The sequence below is a fragment of the Lithobates pipiens genome, unplaced genomic scaffold (genome assembly GCF_037356315.1).
Source record: "Lithobates pipiens isolate NorthernLeopardFrog02 unplaced genomic scaffold, aLitPip1_a1.2 Scaffold_13, whole genome shotgun sequence".
In the NCBI taxonomy this organism is placed as follows: domain Eukaryota; kingdom Metazoa; phylum Chordata; class Amphibia; order Anura; family Ranidae; genus Lithobates; species Lithobates pipiens.
The window spans coordinates 247,843,886-247,858,931 of NW_027507718.1; the positions used below are offsets into that span (position 1 = coordinate 247,843,886).

Here is a 15,046-nt window from a genome sequence, read left to right on the forward strand (position 1 = left end):
ATCGGACACATTCCGTCGGAATCTCCGACCGTGTGTACAAGGGCTTAGACACTCATTGGAAATCTGTCTCTTAGGCCGCATACACACGGGCGGACTATCCGTCCAACTAAGTCCGTCAGACAGTCCGTCCTACTTTTGAATGAACGGACTTGACCACACACGACGAACAGACAGTCCGCTGAAAGCTTGCGTGATGACGTGTACGGCACGTACGACGGGACTAGAAATTCGACGTCCAATACACTGCAATGCAACCTTCGGCCGTGTAAATCCTTTCTGAGCATGCGCCATACTTAGTCAGTCGAACTAGCCTACTCACGAGCAGACTGTCCGCTGAAACCAAGTTTGGACGGACAATATTACGGAAATTCCGAAAGACTTAGTCCGCCAGACTGTCCGCTGAAAAAGTCAGCTGAAGCCCACACACGAGCGGATTGTCCGCTGAAACACGTTTCAGCGGACCAAGTCCGTCAGACAGTCCGCCCGTGTGTACGCGGCCTTACCCGTGCAACAATTGGCGCAACATGCAGTCGATTCATGTACTCTTGTTAAGGTATAAATGAATCAGTTGCATATTTGCCTCAGAATTTTGTCTCACATGTAACACAGTTTACTCCAACATGGAAGAGGTCTTATTTACCTCCACTTTTCTTATTACCAATAAGACAGTATTAATGAATTTGTAAGACTGTACAAGTGTTGCATGTGAGAACTACCTCAATTCTTCACATGCTTTGGAATTAGCAAGAACACTGTCACTTGGCTTTTATGAATTTGGCACACGATTTTCTACTTCCGTCATAACACCAGAAAATCGCCCCCTTACTGTTTGACCCAAGGTTCCACAGAATGTGATGCGTAATTACAGAAATGACTAAAACTAAAAAATTGAGGAGGATATGCGTTAGTTTCATTTGTAAGTGAAGGCCAGTTTTACCAGCTTCATCCTTCCTTGACAGTAGTCCAGGTTTCTTCTACTACTAGGAAAACTGTAACCTGTTACATGAGTAGAATAAGGCAACTGTTCTATCATTGATTTCTAGAGTGGCCATGCACTGGTTTGCTTTGTAGCAGTGTGTCCAGTTTTGAAACAGTATCTTCTTTGTGTTGGTATTCATTGATAAAAGATGAGGTAACGGGGTTAGGAGATAATAAGAGTTGGCTCTGAATGGGAAAGGGTCACAAGTTCATTTTTTTTCTTCTTCCAAACCTCTATTTAGCTAACTTACATTCTTTTTTTTTTTTTGGAAAACTGGGAAATGTTTTGGCTAGAGCTCTATCTTAGCTTTGGGACGTTTGGTAGACCAATTTTTGTAGAGCAACCAGATAGGTGTTTGCATAAAATAAGAAATTGCATAAAATATGACACCCTGAAAGTGCCCCCTTGCATACCCATAGACATAAGTAGAATGTCATCTGACACACAGCTGATAACTGTTGGATTGGGAAATGATCTAATGTCTGTGCACTTGCTGCTATTCTCTGTCTTTGACTGATTTGAAAAGAAAAGACCAGTGTTTTAACTATTTTTTCATGATTGTTGTCAAAAGACCGTGTAAAGTGGATCAGTGGGGTTTCCAGTATATTTTACTGTAGAGCTGTGCATCTTTCTAGGATCCTTGCACATTATGGATCATATAGAATCCTAGCAATATTTTATACCATGAGAATATTGTTCTGAAGATATTATGGATGATAATACAACTGTTTTCTGTATTTCTGATTCCTTTTAGCTGGACATACACCAAAGAAAAGGACTTGAATGGCAGTAGCCAGTGGGGCCTCATTGCCATATATAGTGGAGCTGGTTATTACTTGGACCTATCCAGGGAGAGAGAAGAGGCAGCTGCGCAAGTTGCAACTTTAAAGAAAAACATGTGGTTGGACAGAGGCACCCGAGCAGTGTTTATTGATTTCTCTGTTTACAATGCAAATATTAACCTATTCTGTATTGTGAGGTATGTTTCTTAATGCAAATGTTAAATGGGGTGTCAGGCAAAATACATAGATGTGAACTTGTGGAAATGTATCTGAAATTGAATGTGAGCCTGGATGAAAAAGAAACTCGTAAAAACGTATTCCTGGCTTTTATTTGCAGTATTATACAGGCATACCTCACTTTTAAGTACACAATGGGATTTATTTTCTAAAGCTAGAAAGTGCAAAATCAGGCTCACTTCTGCATGGAAACCAATGAGCTTTAACCCCAGCTTGTTCAATTAAGCTTTGGTAATAAAACCTGGAAGCTCATTGGTTTCTATGCAGAAGTGAGCCTGATTTTGCACTTTCCAGCTTTAATAAATAAACCCCATTGTGTACTTAAAAGTGGGGTATGCCTGTACTAAATATTGCAAAAGTGGCAAACTGAAAATGAGCTGGCTGCATGAAATCCCCTTGCAAAACGGTTCTCCTACATCAGGGGTCTCCAAACTACAACCTGTTACAGTTTACTCGGTCTGCAGCACTTGTCCTGTCTTTAAGTCTTAAGTTTCCATAGTACAGCCGGGCCGGCCACCAGCACCTAACCAATCAATGATGCTGCTGATCCAGGTTGGCAACATCCAGGACTGCTCCAGCATTTAGAAGAGGACCTCCTCCTGTCATCTGTTGAAAACAAACCTGCTCAGCCTCCCACCCTGTGCCGTGCTGCTGCTGTGGTGCAGGTTGTAATGTAGAGCAGGACTCTGTGTGAAAGGAGGACTCTAATGTGAAAAAGGGGCTCTGATGTGAAAGAGGGGTGGGGAGTCTGTGGCATGAAACAAGGCTTCTGGTGTGGTGAGGGACTTTTTTTCTTTTGAGCATGTTTGTTCATTCATTTATAACTTTTTTTTTTTTTTACACCCAGAGTATTTCTAAAATATATGACGTGGCCCTCGTATTATAACGTTTGGAGGCCCCTGCTTTACACTGTCTGGATTGTCTTTTTGCAGTCTGTCTTTTACAGTCAAAAAACGTTACCCTGTGACACTGCGCTATCCAAATAGAAAAACCAAAAAAAAAAGCGCTAGCGCTACACTATGATTTAATATTTGTCTTTTACAGTATTTTCCTGCTGATTGTATTCTATAAGTCCAGTGACTGACAGACATGGAGAGCTGTCACAATGCAGTACAGACACACACCAATAAAAGATTCACTATGCTTTGGCTGTAATGTTAACCCTCAACAAGCTTCTGGGATTCATTTTATATTTAGATTACACAACTCAAATGATTTGTAATGTTGCATATGGATTTTAATGGCTTGACAGAGAACACCTATTTCTGTCTGTCCCTCTTCCTGTCCATAGTCTAAACACCCAGTGCATTTCTCTTTCTAAATAACATATAATACCAGAAATGTATCTTGTATAATTAGCTGTGCCTTTTTTCCAAAGTATCTTATTTTGGTTAAATTCTTGAAAAGCAAATGGCATTTTTATTCTTTCTGTTGTAAGAAATATCGTCACAGAACTGTTTCATAATATTTATTGAATACAGCTAATATGACACAAATAACCTTTTTTGTCATATAGGCTCTTGGTGGAATTCCCAGCTACCGGTGGCCTGGTCACATCTTGGCATTTTCAGACCGTGAAGTTAATCCACTACATTTCCACATTTGACTATTTCCTGGCTGCCTGTGAGATTGCTTTCTGTCTCTTTATACTTTATTACATGGTGGAGGAGTTCCTAGAGATCCGCATTCACCGCCTGCACTACTTCCGAAGCCTGTGGAACTGCCTTGATGTTTTGATCATTGTGGTAGGTACAACAGCTGACAGGCTAGAGAGTTCTTGAGACTTTTCTTTACACATGTGTAAATAAATTGGTTGCAGAGATGTAATGTAGCCATAGATGCATTGATTGTCACCTGACATTTTATGATTTTTGTCCTGTAACCTAACTGCAGTACTTCTTGGCTGCTATGAAATAAACATACACATGTGCACTGTATTTAAAGTGGAGTTCCACCCTAAAGTGGAACTTCCGCTCATCGGAACCTTCCCCCCTCCAGTGTCAAATTTGGCACCTTTCAGGGGGGAGGGGGGTGCAGATACTTGTCTAAGACAGGTATTTGCACCCACTTCCGGGCATAGACTCCCACGGGAGTCTATGCCTCTTCCTGTCCCGGCGTGCTGTCTGCTGGGACACACAGGGTCCCAGAGACAGCGCGGACCATTCCTAGTGCGCTGCGTGACTTGCGCATGAGCAGTAGGGAAGTGAAGCCACAACACTTCACTTCCTGATTCCCTCACCGAGAATGGCACCGGGAGCAGCAGCTGAGAGCCGAGCGATCGATCGGCCTCGGCTGCCAACATCGCTGGACCCCAGGAAAGGTGAGTGTCCATTTATTAAAAGTCAGCAGCTGTAGTATTTATAGCTGCTGGCTTTTAATATTTTTTTTTTTCGGGTGGACTTCCTCTTTAAAGACCAGGTTACCAGATCTGACACTTTAACACAAGCTTTCTCAACCAGCGTTTCATAGAACCCTTGGGTTCCTCCACAGGTTGCTATGGGTTCCCTTAGCAATGAGCTATTTCTGCCTCCCAGATAAGTTCCCATTGATCGCTTTAGCTATCTGTAAGGGGGTAATTCTTTGCAACGATGACAAGTGTAAGGAGCATTCTTCCCAATGACCATCACACCAATGTATCATGAGTTGTAAATTTAGTAACTTTTAGCAGGGGTTTCCTGAGACCAGAAAGTTATTTTAGGAATTTCTCTGTGTTGACAAGGTTGAGAAAGGCTGCTTTTAATACATTAGGCCATCATATATTGAACAGAAACAAGATCTTAAATTTCTGTCTAATCATATGACTCTCTAAGAGCTAAGCATGACCTATTCTTATCATTTGTGTCTCACCTGCAGTTCTCCTTGGTGGCAGTGGCAATCCGCTTATACAGAATGACATCTGTGGAAGGACCGCTCAATAAACTCCTGGCAGACATGAATTCATTTCCGAATTTTGAATCTCTGGCTTACTGGCAAAATCAGTTCAACAGTATTGTTGCTGTGACTGTGTTCTTTGCTTGGGTTAAGGTAAATCTAAATATATGCTTTACTTGTGGTCTAAATTCTATAAACAAGGCTTATCGCTGAAACTAGTCTGCTGCTGACTGTACTCACTGTGAAGGCTTGAAAATGAATACGCTTGATGTTATGGAGCCGGTGGCTGCTTCTTTTACTCAATGTGGTCTAAATTCATTAAATACAAAAATAAAACCTCTCTGTGTATATAAATGATATATTAAAAAAAATGTAAATGTATTTTTAAATGCAGCTGTGTCTGTAGCATCCTGTAATGCATTGTGCAATGCTGTCACTCAAATACTATGAGCTGGCTTCAAGAAGTGTGATATCCTGCTGCTATTCCTTTATTGCAGTGTTTCTCAACTCCAGTCCTCAAGGCGTCCCAACAGGTCATGTTTTCAGGCTCTCCATTATTTTGCACAGGTGATTTGATCAGTTTCACAGCCTTATGCCCCGTACACACGTTCCGATTATCGGACCACAAAAGTTGCTTTCGGACAGATCATTCGATAATCTGATCGTTAGTACGCAGCTTTCGACAGCCGATCACGACAGTCCATCGAACCAAAACCGAAGGGACAAACAGGAAAACTTCGGTCGGGTGACAGCCCATCGTACAACAATAGTGTAGTCAGTACAGTATGCGTCCGATAAAAGTCGTTGACAAACACCACGCATGATCGGAAATACAAAAATAAACCAGAAGGACACCCGGGCCACACGTATTTGACAGCATTTAAAATATGTAGCTACGCACAACGGAAGATTTTTCCAGAATCATACGACAAAAATCTTACACACATTTTGCACTGTTGTATTCGATCTTAGTTGTATGCAACAAAATGTGAACGATCTGTTTTACGATAATCGGAACGTGTGTACGGGGCATTAGTAGTAAACCAACAATGAAAAAAGGGGAGACTAATGAGCAGCTGCCAACATATAAGGTGTTCCCACACTACAATAAATAGAAAAGAAGAAGAATGTGGCGCTTACTCAGTGCTAATAAACAATACTAACTATAATAGGCAAGTCTAATATAAAGTGCAATATTCAAGGAAGAAAATCTCCATAAAAAAGTGTGCAAATATGTAATAACATCAAAGTAAATGTAAATAACTTTCATGGAAAATGTGCAAATATTCTTCAAAAATTATTCTCCAAAATGCGCCAAAGTGATAATAGTGCAAAAAAAAAATCGTGTCCAATCATAAAATTCGGATAAACAGTTCATGAAGTAAAGTGCATGTGTAAAAAAAAAAACCCCAAAAAGATCCATTTCACTCAAGTGTTTCCACCACCTGCTGTGCGCTAATAGTTTGTCCCAGCCTATCACACGGAGACCCCTACAGGTCAATTCAAGCCTCTATGTGGATGGAGTACTGTTTCCACAGCGATCGATTAAAATCCATTGATATCCAAGACAAGATAACACCAGTATAAGGATCAGTTTCCAGGCTCATCAAATGCAGATTACATGCAATAACAGAGGGGGAGCTCCATGGTGTAGTAACCCAGTGCAATTTATTAAAAAGACAAGTAGTAACTTACAGTTAAAATACCTCAATACAGCTTCACAAACGAAGGGACTTATGATCTCAACCGTGACTGGAAGTAACGATACCCGGCTCCTCTCTGATGCGTTGCTTCACTGAACATGTGACTTCATCAAAGTAATTACCACAGATGTTTTATCTGAGGGAAGTCTTTCAAACATGACCGGTTGGGGGGCCATGAGGACTGGAGTTGAGAAACACTGGTTTATTGTGTAGTCAGCAAGCTTTGCGGGTATGTCATGAATGGACCTTACTGATTACCCGTTGCGGGGGAAAAAGTGCTATGCGCTGTAGCAGGAGTGCTTGCATGCATGTAATCCCCGAAATACAGCTTTGAGAAGACCAATTTAAAACAATCCCTTAAGCACAGGAAGAAGATTCAACTAAGGCCTGCCTGTAAAAAAGAAGGTTTTTACATTTTTGTAATAAAATTTTGCCATGATGTTGATCTCCGGGTTGCTGCAGGTGTCTGACATTTCCCAGTGCATCCGGCAGGTAAATGCTTGCTTGCCTACCGGATAATCTATCCTTTGGTGATGTTCCGCGCATTCAATCTCCCCATCAAGTAGCTTTAAAAATAAAGCCTTGTTAGGAGGACAACAAATGTTCCTGGCTATGTTTCTTCAACATAATGAATTGAGATAAAGCACTGTTGGGTTACATGCTTGTTTCAGGCACTTAGGGGTTCGTTATTAAGAGTGTAAAATATGTTGCAGTTGTGCATAGAAACCAACAAGTTCCCAGGTTTTATTGTCAAAGCTTAATTGAACAAGCTGAAGTTAGAAGCTGATTGGCTACCATCCACAGCTGCGCTAGTTTTCTGAGTGCTCCAGTTTTAGTAATCCCCCCTAATGTTTATTGATGTGTGTTTTTAGAATGTAACAGCATGCCTATAACGGATTCTTCTATTCTGACAGCTCTTCAAGTTTGTGAACTTCAACAGAACCATGACCCAATTGTCTACCACTATGTCTCGCTGTGCCAAGGATATCTTGGGCTTTTCCATTATGTTTTTCATCATATTCTTGGCATATGCCCAATTTGCCTACCTTGTATTCGGTACTCAGGTTGATGACTTCAGTACTTTCCAGGACTGTATGTAAGTAATTTACAGGACAATGTGTAATGTCTATACGCAATCATAATTCGCTGCAAATTGTGAAAAGTGAAAAAATGCCACTCATGAATGTCTACGGTTTCTTATGCTGACTATATGCATTTACAGTCTGATTGTACAATCTCCAACAACTATATAGAGCAAGGGTCTGCCTACTTGAATTTAAAGCGTAGCTCCACTTTTGTTGAGAAAAAAACATTCCCCTCTGGGTGATCTCTGTACATTGCAAGGATTATAACAATCTTTGTTGCAGATTCCTACTTTTTTTTTAGTCTGAAGAAAACCCTGTTTGTTCCTCTGTATCCATGTGAAAATTAGTCTAATGGTTATGGTTTCATAATGATCAATCAGCTGTGCACCTGCAGAGCACTAATGAGGAAAGCTGCTGGGTCTGCATCCCTTTAGACATGTTCCTATTGAGAATATCTTACCAAAAATGAAATTTCTGTTGCAGGGGATGCCTGAAATCTGACTTGTATAAAGGCTGAGAGCGCTAACTGGAGTGTTCTGGCGGGGCCTTTCCTCTATCAGAACACAACAGCACAGCAGGAGCAATCCCTGTACCAACGTCAGATTGTTACAGCGGCTCCTCCTGAGCTGTCAGATTTTTTTTTCATTCAGCCTGCTGGATTGAAAGAAAAAACTACTATTGTGTACCAGGCTTAAGAATGAGTAGCAGTGTTGGTAGTCTGCTAAACCATGTCTGTATCTATGACATCATTCACCCTTTAGATCTCATTGCTGTTTCAGTCTTGGACAATGGGGGTTATTTACTAAAGGCAACTCCACTTTGCACTACTGAAGGTGCACTTGGAAGTAAAGTCACTGTAGATCCGAGGGGGACATGCGAGATAAATAAAAAACTGAATTTTATCTTGCACATGATTGGATAATAAAATCAGCAGAGCTTCCTCTCATCTCAGATCTACCCCTTAGATTTACAGCGACTGCACTTCCAAGTGCAATTTCAAGTGCCCTTTGCACTTGCAGTGCAAAGTGTATTTGCCTTTCGTAAACCCCCAGTATCTACTAAATTCACCTCTAACCAGGTGTTTAAATATGACAATAGGATGCCAACTCACCCTATAATATGGTGTGGGGGATACAATCCAAATACCTGTACAAAATGATTATGAGTCCTAGGAAATGAGAACCCAGGAACACAAAAGTGATCCATCGCTCCCCACGTAGCTTTTAACAGTGATATGCTGAATGCCACGTGAGAAGTGATAGATCGTTTTTTGTGTTCCTGGGTTCTCTTTTCCTAGGACTCTTGTATTATTTTTGCAGGACCGTATTTCTAAACCGCTGCCAGCTAAGAAAAACTCCAAGCATTTGGAAATGATTCCAGCATTCATAGATAAAGCAGTAAATTGTGACTTATTAATATACTGTACAGGTTATTTAAAAAAAAACAAATTCTTAGTATAGAGAACAAAACGACTTTGACAATTTTTACCACTGCTACAAATCATAGTCGGGGTAAACAAAATGTGCAGCCAAATGTGTTTCGTGGAAGCATTTATGGAAGTAAACAAGTGATTAGCTTGGGTTTGTGCTGTGCACATATGCTGCAATATTGTTCATCACTATTAGTCTGTGTGTGGGATCACATTCACAGCACAAATTGGAAGTGTTGTGTGACAGAAGAAAGCCGTAACTCATCCAGTTTAGTTATTTTCATTGCCTAAAAATGGATGCTGATAAGTGTTTGAATCATCTTTCAATAACAACCTGCATGTTTTTTTGTATGATGTTTTTTTCTCTGTTCTTTAATTCCCATTCAAGTCAAGTTTACATCATTTTCTAAGTTACCAAATAATTTCCAAGTATGATATTGTAAATGGTATGTGCAGTTTTAAAATATATTGTGTCCATTCAATCCTATCGATCTGTGTTGCTGCGAATGTGGCCAATGCAAACTCGTTAGTGTGACCTGGTACATAGTTTTAGTTTCTGACGTGAATAAATGTACCAGCCATGTAGAAAATAATTGGATTTCCACTTGAAATGCACAAGTTTCTACAGGAAAATGAACAAAGGTGAATAGTCCCAATTGGTCCTATAATGAATCGAGGAATGTTTAAAATGTTTTTTTTTTTTTTTTTACTGTCCTTTTAAGAGTGGTCTTCAAGGACCAGTTCAACTTTTTTTCCTGTTTATTTAATGTATAACTGAAGGCAAACTTTTTCTGTTTTAGATATAGTGGAAATGGTTTAGAATCCCTGTGAGTTTTTTATTGCTGTCTATGCCCCCACTAAAGACATTCACCCTCCCAAATTTTTATGGTCATCAGAACAGGAATATGGGGGAAATCTTCGTTCTAGTGAGTCTTTTAGGGATCCTCCCACTTTCTGCTGAATCTTTGGGTCAGGAAGTGTAGGGGAATCTTCCCAATAGGACGTAGATGGCATCAAAACTGACATTGGTTATAACCTCCCCTACCATACCGAGAATGAAAAAAAAGTTTTGCCTTCAGCTCCACCAGAGTCTCTACTACATGAGCGCTCCTGTTTAGAACAAGAAAGGTATGTGCAAGAAAATTACTGTGCTACCAGTGCTAAAAAAATAAAAGCCACCAGCACTAAACAATAAGACCAATTGTAAACAAAAGTGTGAGAAAATAAGTGCAGCACTATACCTGTGTACAATATCCAGAACTTAAGCCGGATAAACCATAAATATGAGTGGTAAACAATATCGTGAACAGCGTGAATCGAATACTAATGAAGTGCTCTAAAAACAATATAGATCATATACTAAGTGCCCTAAAAATTTGTGCAGTAATGAGATGCCAAAAAAAGTTGGTGTTTTGAACATCAGATGGTTGTAAAACAATTCAAACATATATATATATATATATATATATATATATATATATATATATATATATAATATATATTGCAAAACAAAAAAAAATATAATCACAAAAATTACTTAGTGAATAAAATGTCGCTCAAATGCATTTAAAGCATAATAAAAGTCCATCCGACACTGAATAGCAAGGTGTGCTCTTCCTCATGTTTGTCAACAAGACCTTGAGAACAATAGTATTGCCGTGTAATTTAACCACCAGGGTGCTTCCACCACCAAGGGAGAGGGGCAGGTACTTTTACCAGAAAGCACAGAAGTAGAATCCCATAGGACGAAACGCCTATGGTACTTCTACGGTCGTTGTCTGCTGAGCCATACACACTACGCGAACTGTCATAGAATTTTACATACTTTTTACGATAATTTTTATCTGCATACATCCCCTATGATGTCTATATTTTATCAATAAATTTACTTGCCAGTTTTGATCTACACCATGTGGAAGCCTTCTTTTTGTTTTTCATGAATACTCTGATCCATTGTTGGAAAACTTTTTACATAGATACCACACTTGGAGATTGTGTTCATCTTCTGTTCAGTCCATTCATCCTTCTACCGAGCAGGTGTGCCTGAACCTCTCTTCCATTGTAGACCGCCATCTAGGATTTTGGATATCAGTATCCGCTTGTTTGACTCACCACCACTGGCGTGTGTGTCCTTGCTTTCTGGTAAGAGTACCTGACCTTCTCTCTTGTTGGTGGAAGCACTTATCCCCGGTGGTTGAATTACACAGCAATACTATTGTCGTGGTTGAATTACACGGCAATACTATTGTCCACAAGGCCTTGTTGATACACATGTGGAAGAGCACACCTTGCTATTCAGTGTGGAATGGACTTTCATTATGCTTTAAATGCATTTGAGCGACATTTTATTTACCAAGTAATTTTTCTGATTATATTTTGTTTGTTTTGAACTATATATATGTTTGAATGTATCACAACCATCTAAAGTTCAAGACACTGACTTTTTTTGGCATCTCATTATTGCACAAATTTTTAGGGCGCTTCGTATTTGATCTATATTGTTTTTAGGGCACTTCATTAGTATTTGATTCATACTGTTCACGATATTGTTTACCACTCATATTTTGTTTATCACTGAGATTTGGTTTATCCGGTTTAAGTTCTGGATATTGTACACAGGTATAGCGCTGCACTTATTTTCTCACAATTTTGTTTAGAACTACAACCTTACGCGAAGCACTGCTCCTGAGAGGGTAACAGAGCCACAGCCATGGTGACTTAGGCGCCACGCCACTGTCAGTCACCGCTGTCACCGCTGTGGTGGGGGATAGAGAGGCGTGGGTTTGGCTCTGTGTCCCTCTCGCTCTGCCAGCATGTGCGGTGCTGGGAACAACGGTTGCATGTAAGGTTGTAGTTTTAAAAGGGAGTGTGCACATATTGGAGACTTTGGTTAGGAATCCATATGTCCTGACAGGTAGAGGGGGCACCCACATATCTTTATTCTGGCAGCACGGCCTGGGGGCAGTATGAGAAAGAAGCTCAGAGGAGAAACATTATAAAAACAACAAGAGCATGTAAGTTCTGCTATTAGCAGCTCATTTAGCAAAAATTCCTTAAAGCAGTCATTTTTGTGTTTATTAAGTCAGCAGCTACAAAAAGTGTAGCAGTTGAGTTTTAATAAACAGACACTCACCTGTTCCACAATCCAGTGATGCACTGTCTGAACCCTCAGTACTCTCCTTCGCTGGTGCCGGCATCACAAGTGTGGGCACCCAGCTGTGACAGCTTGTGGCTTCACAGCCGGGTGAGCACTGCACAAGCAGCGCTAAACCTCCTCAATGGCCGGGCAATCTTCTGGGACCTGTGACATGTCCCAGAAGATTGCAGGGAGGGAGGGGGAGAGGAGAACGTCCGCTCAAGTCACCTAGGTGGTCCAACCGGAAGTGTAAGTTGGGTACCTGTCAAAACTAGGTACCTGCTCCCCCCATAAAATGACGTGCCAAATGTGGGGGTGAGGAGTCCTTAATACGGAATTTCCACTTTTGGGTGGAACACCGATTTGCCTTTAATATCACTTAAAGCTGTGTGCCTTCTTCCAACAATGCCTGGGTTCTCTGGCCTTGGATCAACCATTCTCTGCCTATTTACCTTAGCATAAAAAATACATTGTAGAAAGGGTAAAATAAGTTTAAATACATTTGGAGTACATGGTGTATTTGACACCTTTGGCACATCGTTTAATACCCATTGGTCTAAACAACAACATTATTTTCAGTATTAATCTTAACATTAAATGAATTATAACAGAAAGGAAGCACAGACAAGCAACCCCCTATGCTGATGATTAGGTAAAAATTGCCCATTTGCATTGGTAGTCAGTGAATTTGGGAGATTAATTTGCTCACTTCTCAAGAAATACCTAATAAACACACAAGGAAATCCCAAGGTTCCATGGAACCCTGGTTAAGAGAGGCTTCCTCAGGGCTTGTTTACACATGTGTAAAATAATTGATTTCTATGTACCCTGTTCACACTTTAACTGCAGCATGTCTTCCCGCACTACAGCTCAGACATAGCCAGGACTGAAATTAATGTAGGGCTATTGGAGCTGCAGCTCCAGGCCCCTACCTTGATATAGGCCCAGCAGCCCAAAAAGAACAGGCCACTCACGGAATGCACCGAGAGATCTACTCCGACCAGCCCTGCATTCCCCACGCACCACCTGTGGCGGAATTAATAATGGGCACTTGCCTCGGGCACTGTGTTGGGGGGGGTGGCGCTGCTGAGTTAGCTGATAGCTGCTGCTGGAGGGAGGATTCGGCTTCCTCCTCCTTACAGCCTGCAGGAGAAGGAAAAGAGCCTGAGCTTCCAGCACAGGCTCCTGGAAACTCAGGAGGATGACCAGTAAGAGGAGAGCTAGGATATGACATTACTTACGTCATATCATCATATTCCTGCCACCCCTAATCTACCCCACTGCCGCCAGGCACTAGCAGGTAAATGCAAACTAAATATCTGTCCCCTCTCTGAAAAGCAATACTAATAAATAGTAAAAACATTTAAGGTATAGTCCAGACTCCCAGCAAAGCAAAAATAATTGTATTAAAACTATTATTTGTTAATTAAACAGAGGGTCATCACTAAAAATAAAGTTTATGCCAGTAGATTTATTACAATATTGTAACTGTATTGTAATTGTACTGTCCCCCTTTATATTTTAAAGCACTGCGTAAACAGTTTGGCGCTATATAAACTCTGTAAAATAATAACTATAAAATAAAATTTGCCGCAAAAGGGTACACAATTCAGAACAACATATGTTGCCGTAAAGGTGGAACTCGGCGTATATAATTAAACAGTACCAGCAATGGCGTAACACAGTCTGAGTTACATACAAAGCAGAACTCAAAGTCACACTCAGCCATACACACACACACACACTCTCTCTCTCTTCCCCCAAGCGCATTCCAAAATCCAAGAAATACCTGGAAACTGTATTTGAGGAAGTTACAGCCAAAGAGGGCACCTCTGAGTAAAGCCCATTTCACATGGATGTTCTGCTCAGGCCTTCCTGAAAAACAGATTGGAACCTCCGTTCTTCTTTATGAAGTGGCCATTTACACCTGCCTACATCCAATCCCATCTGCCAAAAAGTTCCCCTTCTGTCCAGTGGATTAGATTGGATGGCAGTTGGGTGTAAATGGACATGCAGTCCGTTTACATCTGGCTACCCATAGAGCAGAGTGGTCTGTGTCCGCTCTGCATAAGCGGAGCAGACACGGATCTGTCATCCGCCTGCCCAGCGGAGATCCGTGGACAGATCCCCCACTTAGCAAGCAGATCTCGGCTGCAGTCTGCCCCGCATGAAAGGGGCCTCAGAGGCCATAGAGGATTCCAGCCATGGATTACAGATTTTCTGACATTTTTGGGTATGCACCTTCTAACTGAGCCTTTGCATGGATCCCTGGGAATTACATACTGACACACAAACCTAGAGCTTTGAACCACAAGGAGAGATGTATTCCCACTGTTTTTTACATATGATTTAGAGGTCTAGATGTGAGGTAAGCATGATAAAGAGAGCACAGATTGATGGTGACCCGATATTAAGAGAAGGGTTTTTCTGCACAGAATGTGGTTTGTGAATAAGAGTGTCCACTGGGCTGATTCATAATTATGTTGGTTTACAGCCCCATAAAAGATTGAACATGTATGCCTCGTACACATGGTTAGACATTCTGACAACAAAACCGTGGATTTTTTTCCGAAGGATGTTGGCTTAAACTTGTCTTGCATACACACGGTCACACAAATGTTGCTGTAAATTCCGAACGTCAAGTACGCGGTGACATACAACACGTACGTCAAGCCGAGAAAAATGAGGTTCAATAGCCTGAGCATGAATGAGATTTTGTGCCTCGGAATTGTGTACATATACTCGGAATTTCCAATTTGAGAACCTGCTCTCAAACATTTGTTGTCGGAAATTCCGACAGCAAATGTCCAATGGAGCATACACA

General features: G+C 40.9%; 1 protein-coding gene across 2 annotated transcripts in view; it reads left to right on the top strand.

Moving 5' to 3' along the window:
• Positions 1-15,046, top strand: part of PKD2 (polycystin 2, transient receptor potential cation channel) — an 84,456-nt gene that overhangs the window by 47,311 nt on the left and 22,099 nt on the right. For both annotated transcript variants that reach the window (XM_077476482.1, XM_077476483.1), the window contains exons 5-8: positions 1,734-1,958; positions 3,515-3,743; positions 4,852-5,022; positions 7,487-7,668. In XM_077476482.1, the coding sequence (XP_077332608.1) occupies positions 1,734-1,958; positions 3,515-3,743; positions 4,852-5,022; positions 7,487-7,668 (807 nt within the window). The remainder of the gene's footprint in view (positions 1-1,733; positions 1,959-3,514; positions 3,744-4,851; positions 5,023-7,486; positions 7,669-15,046) is intronic.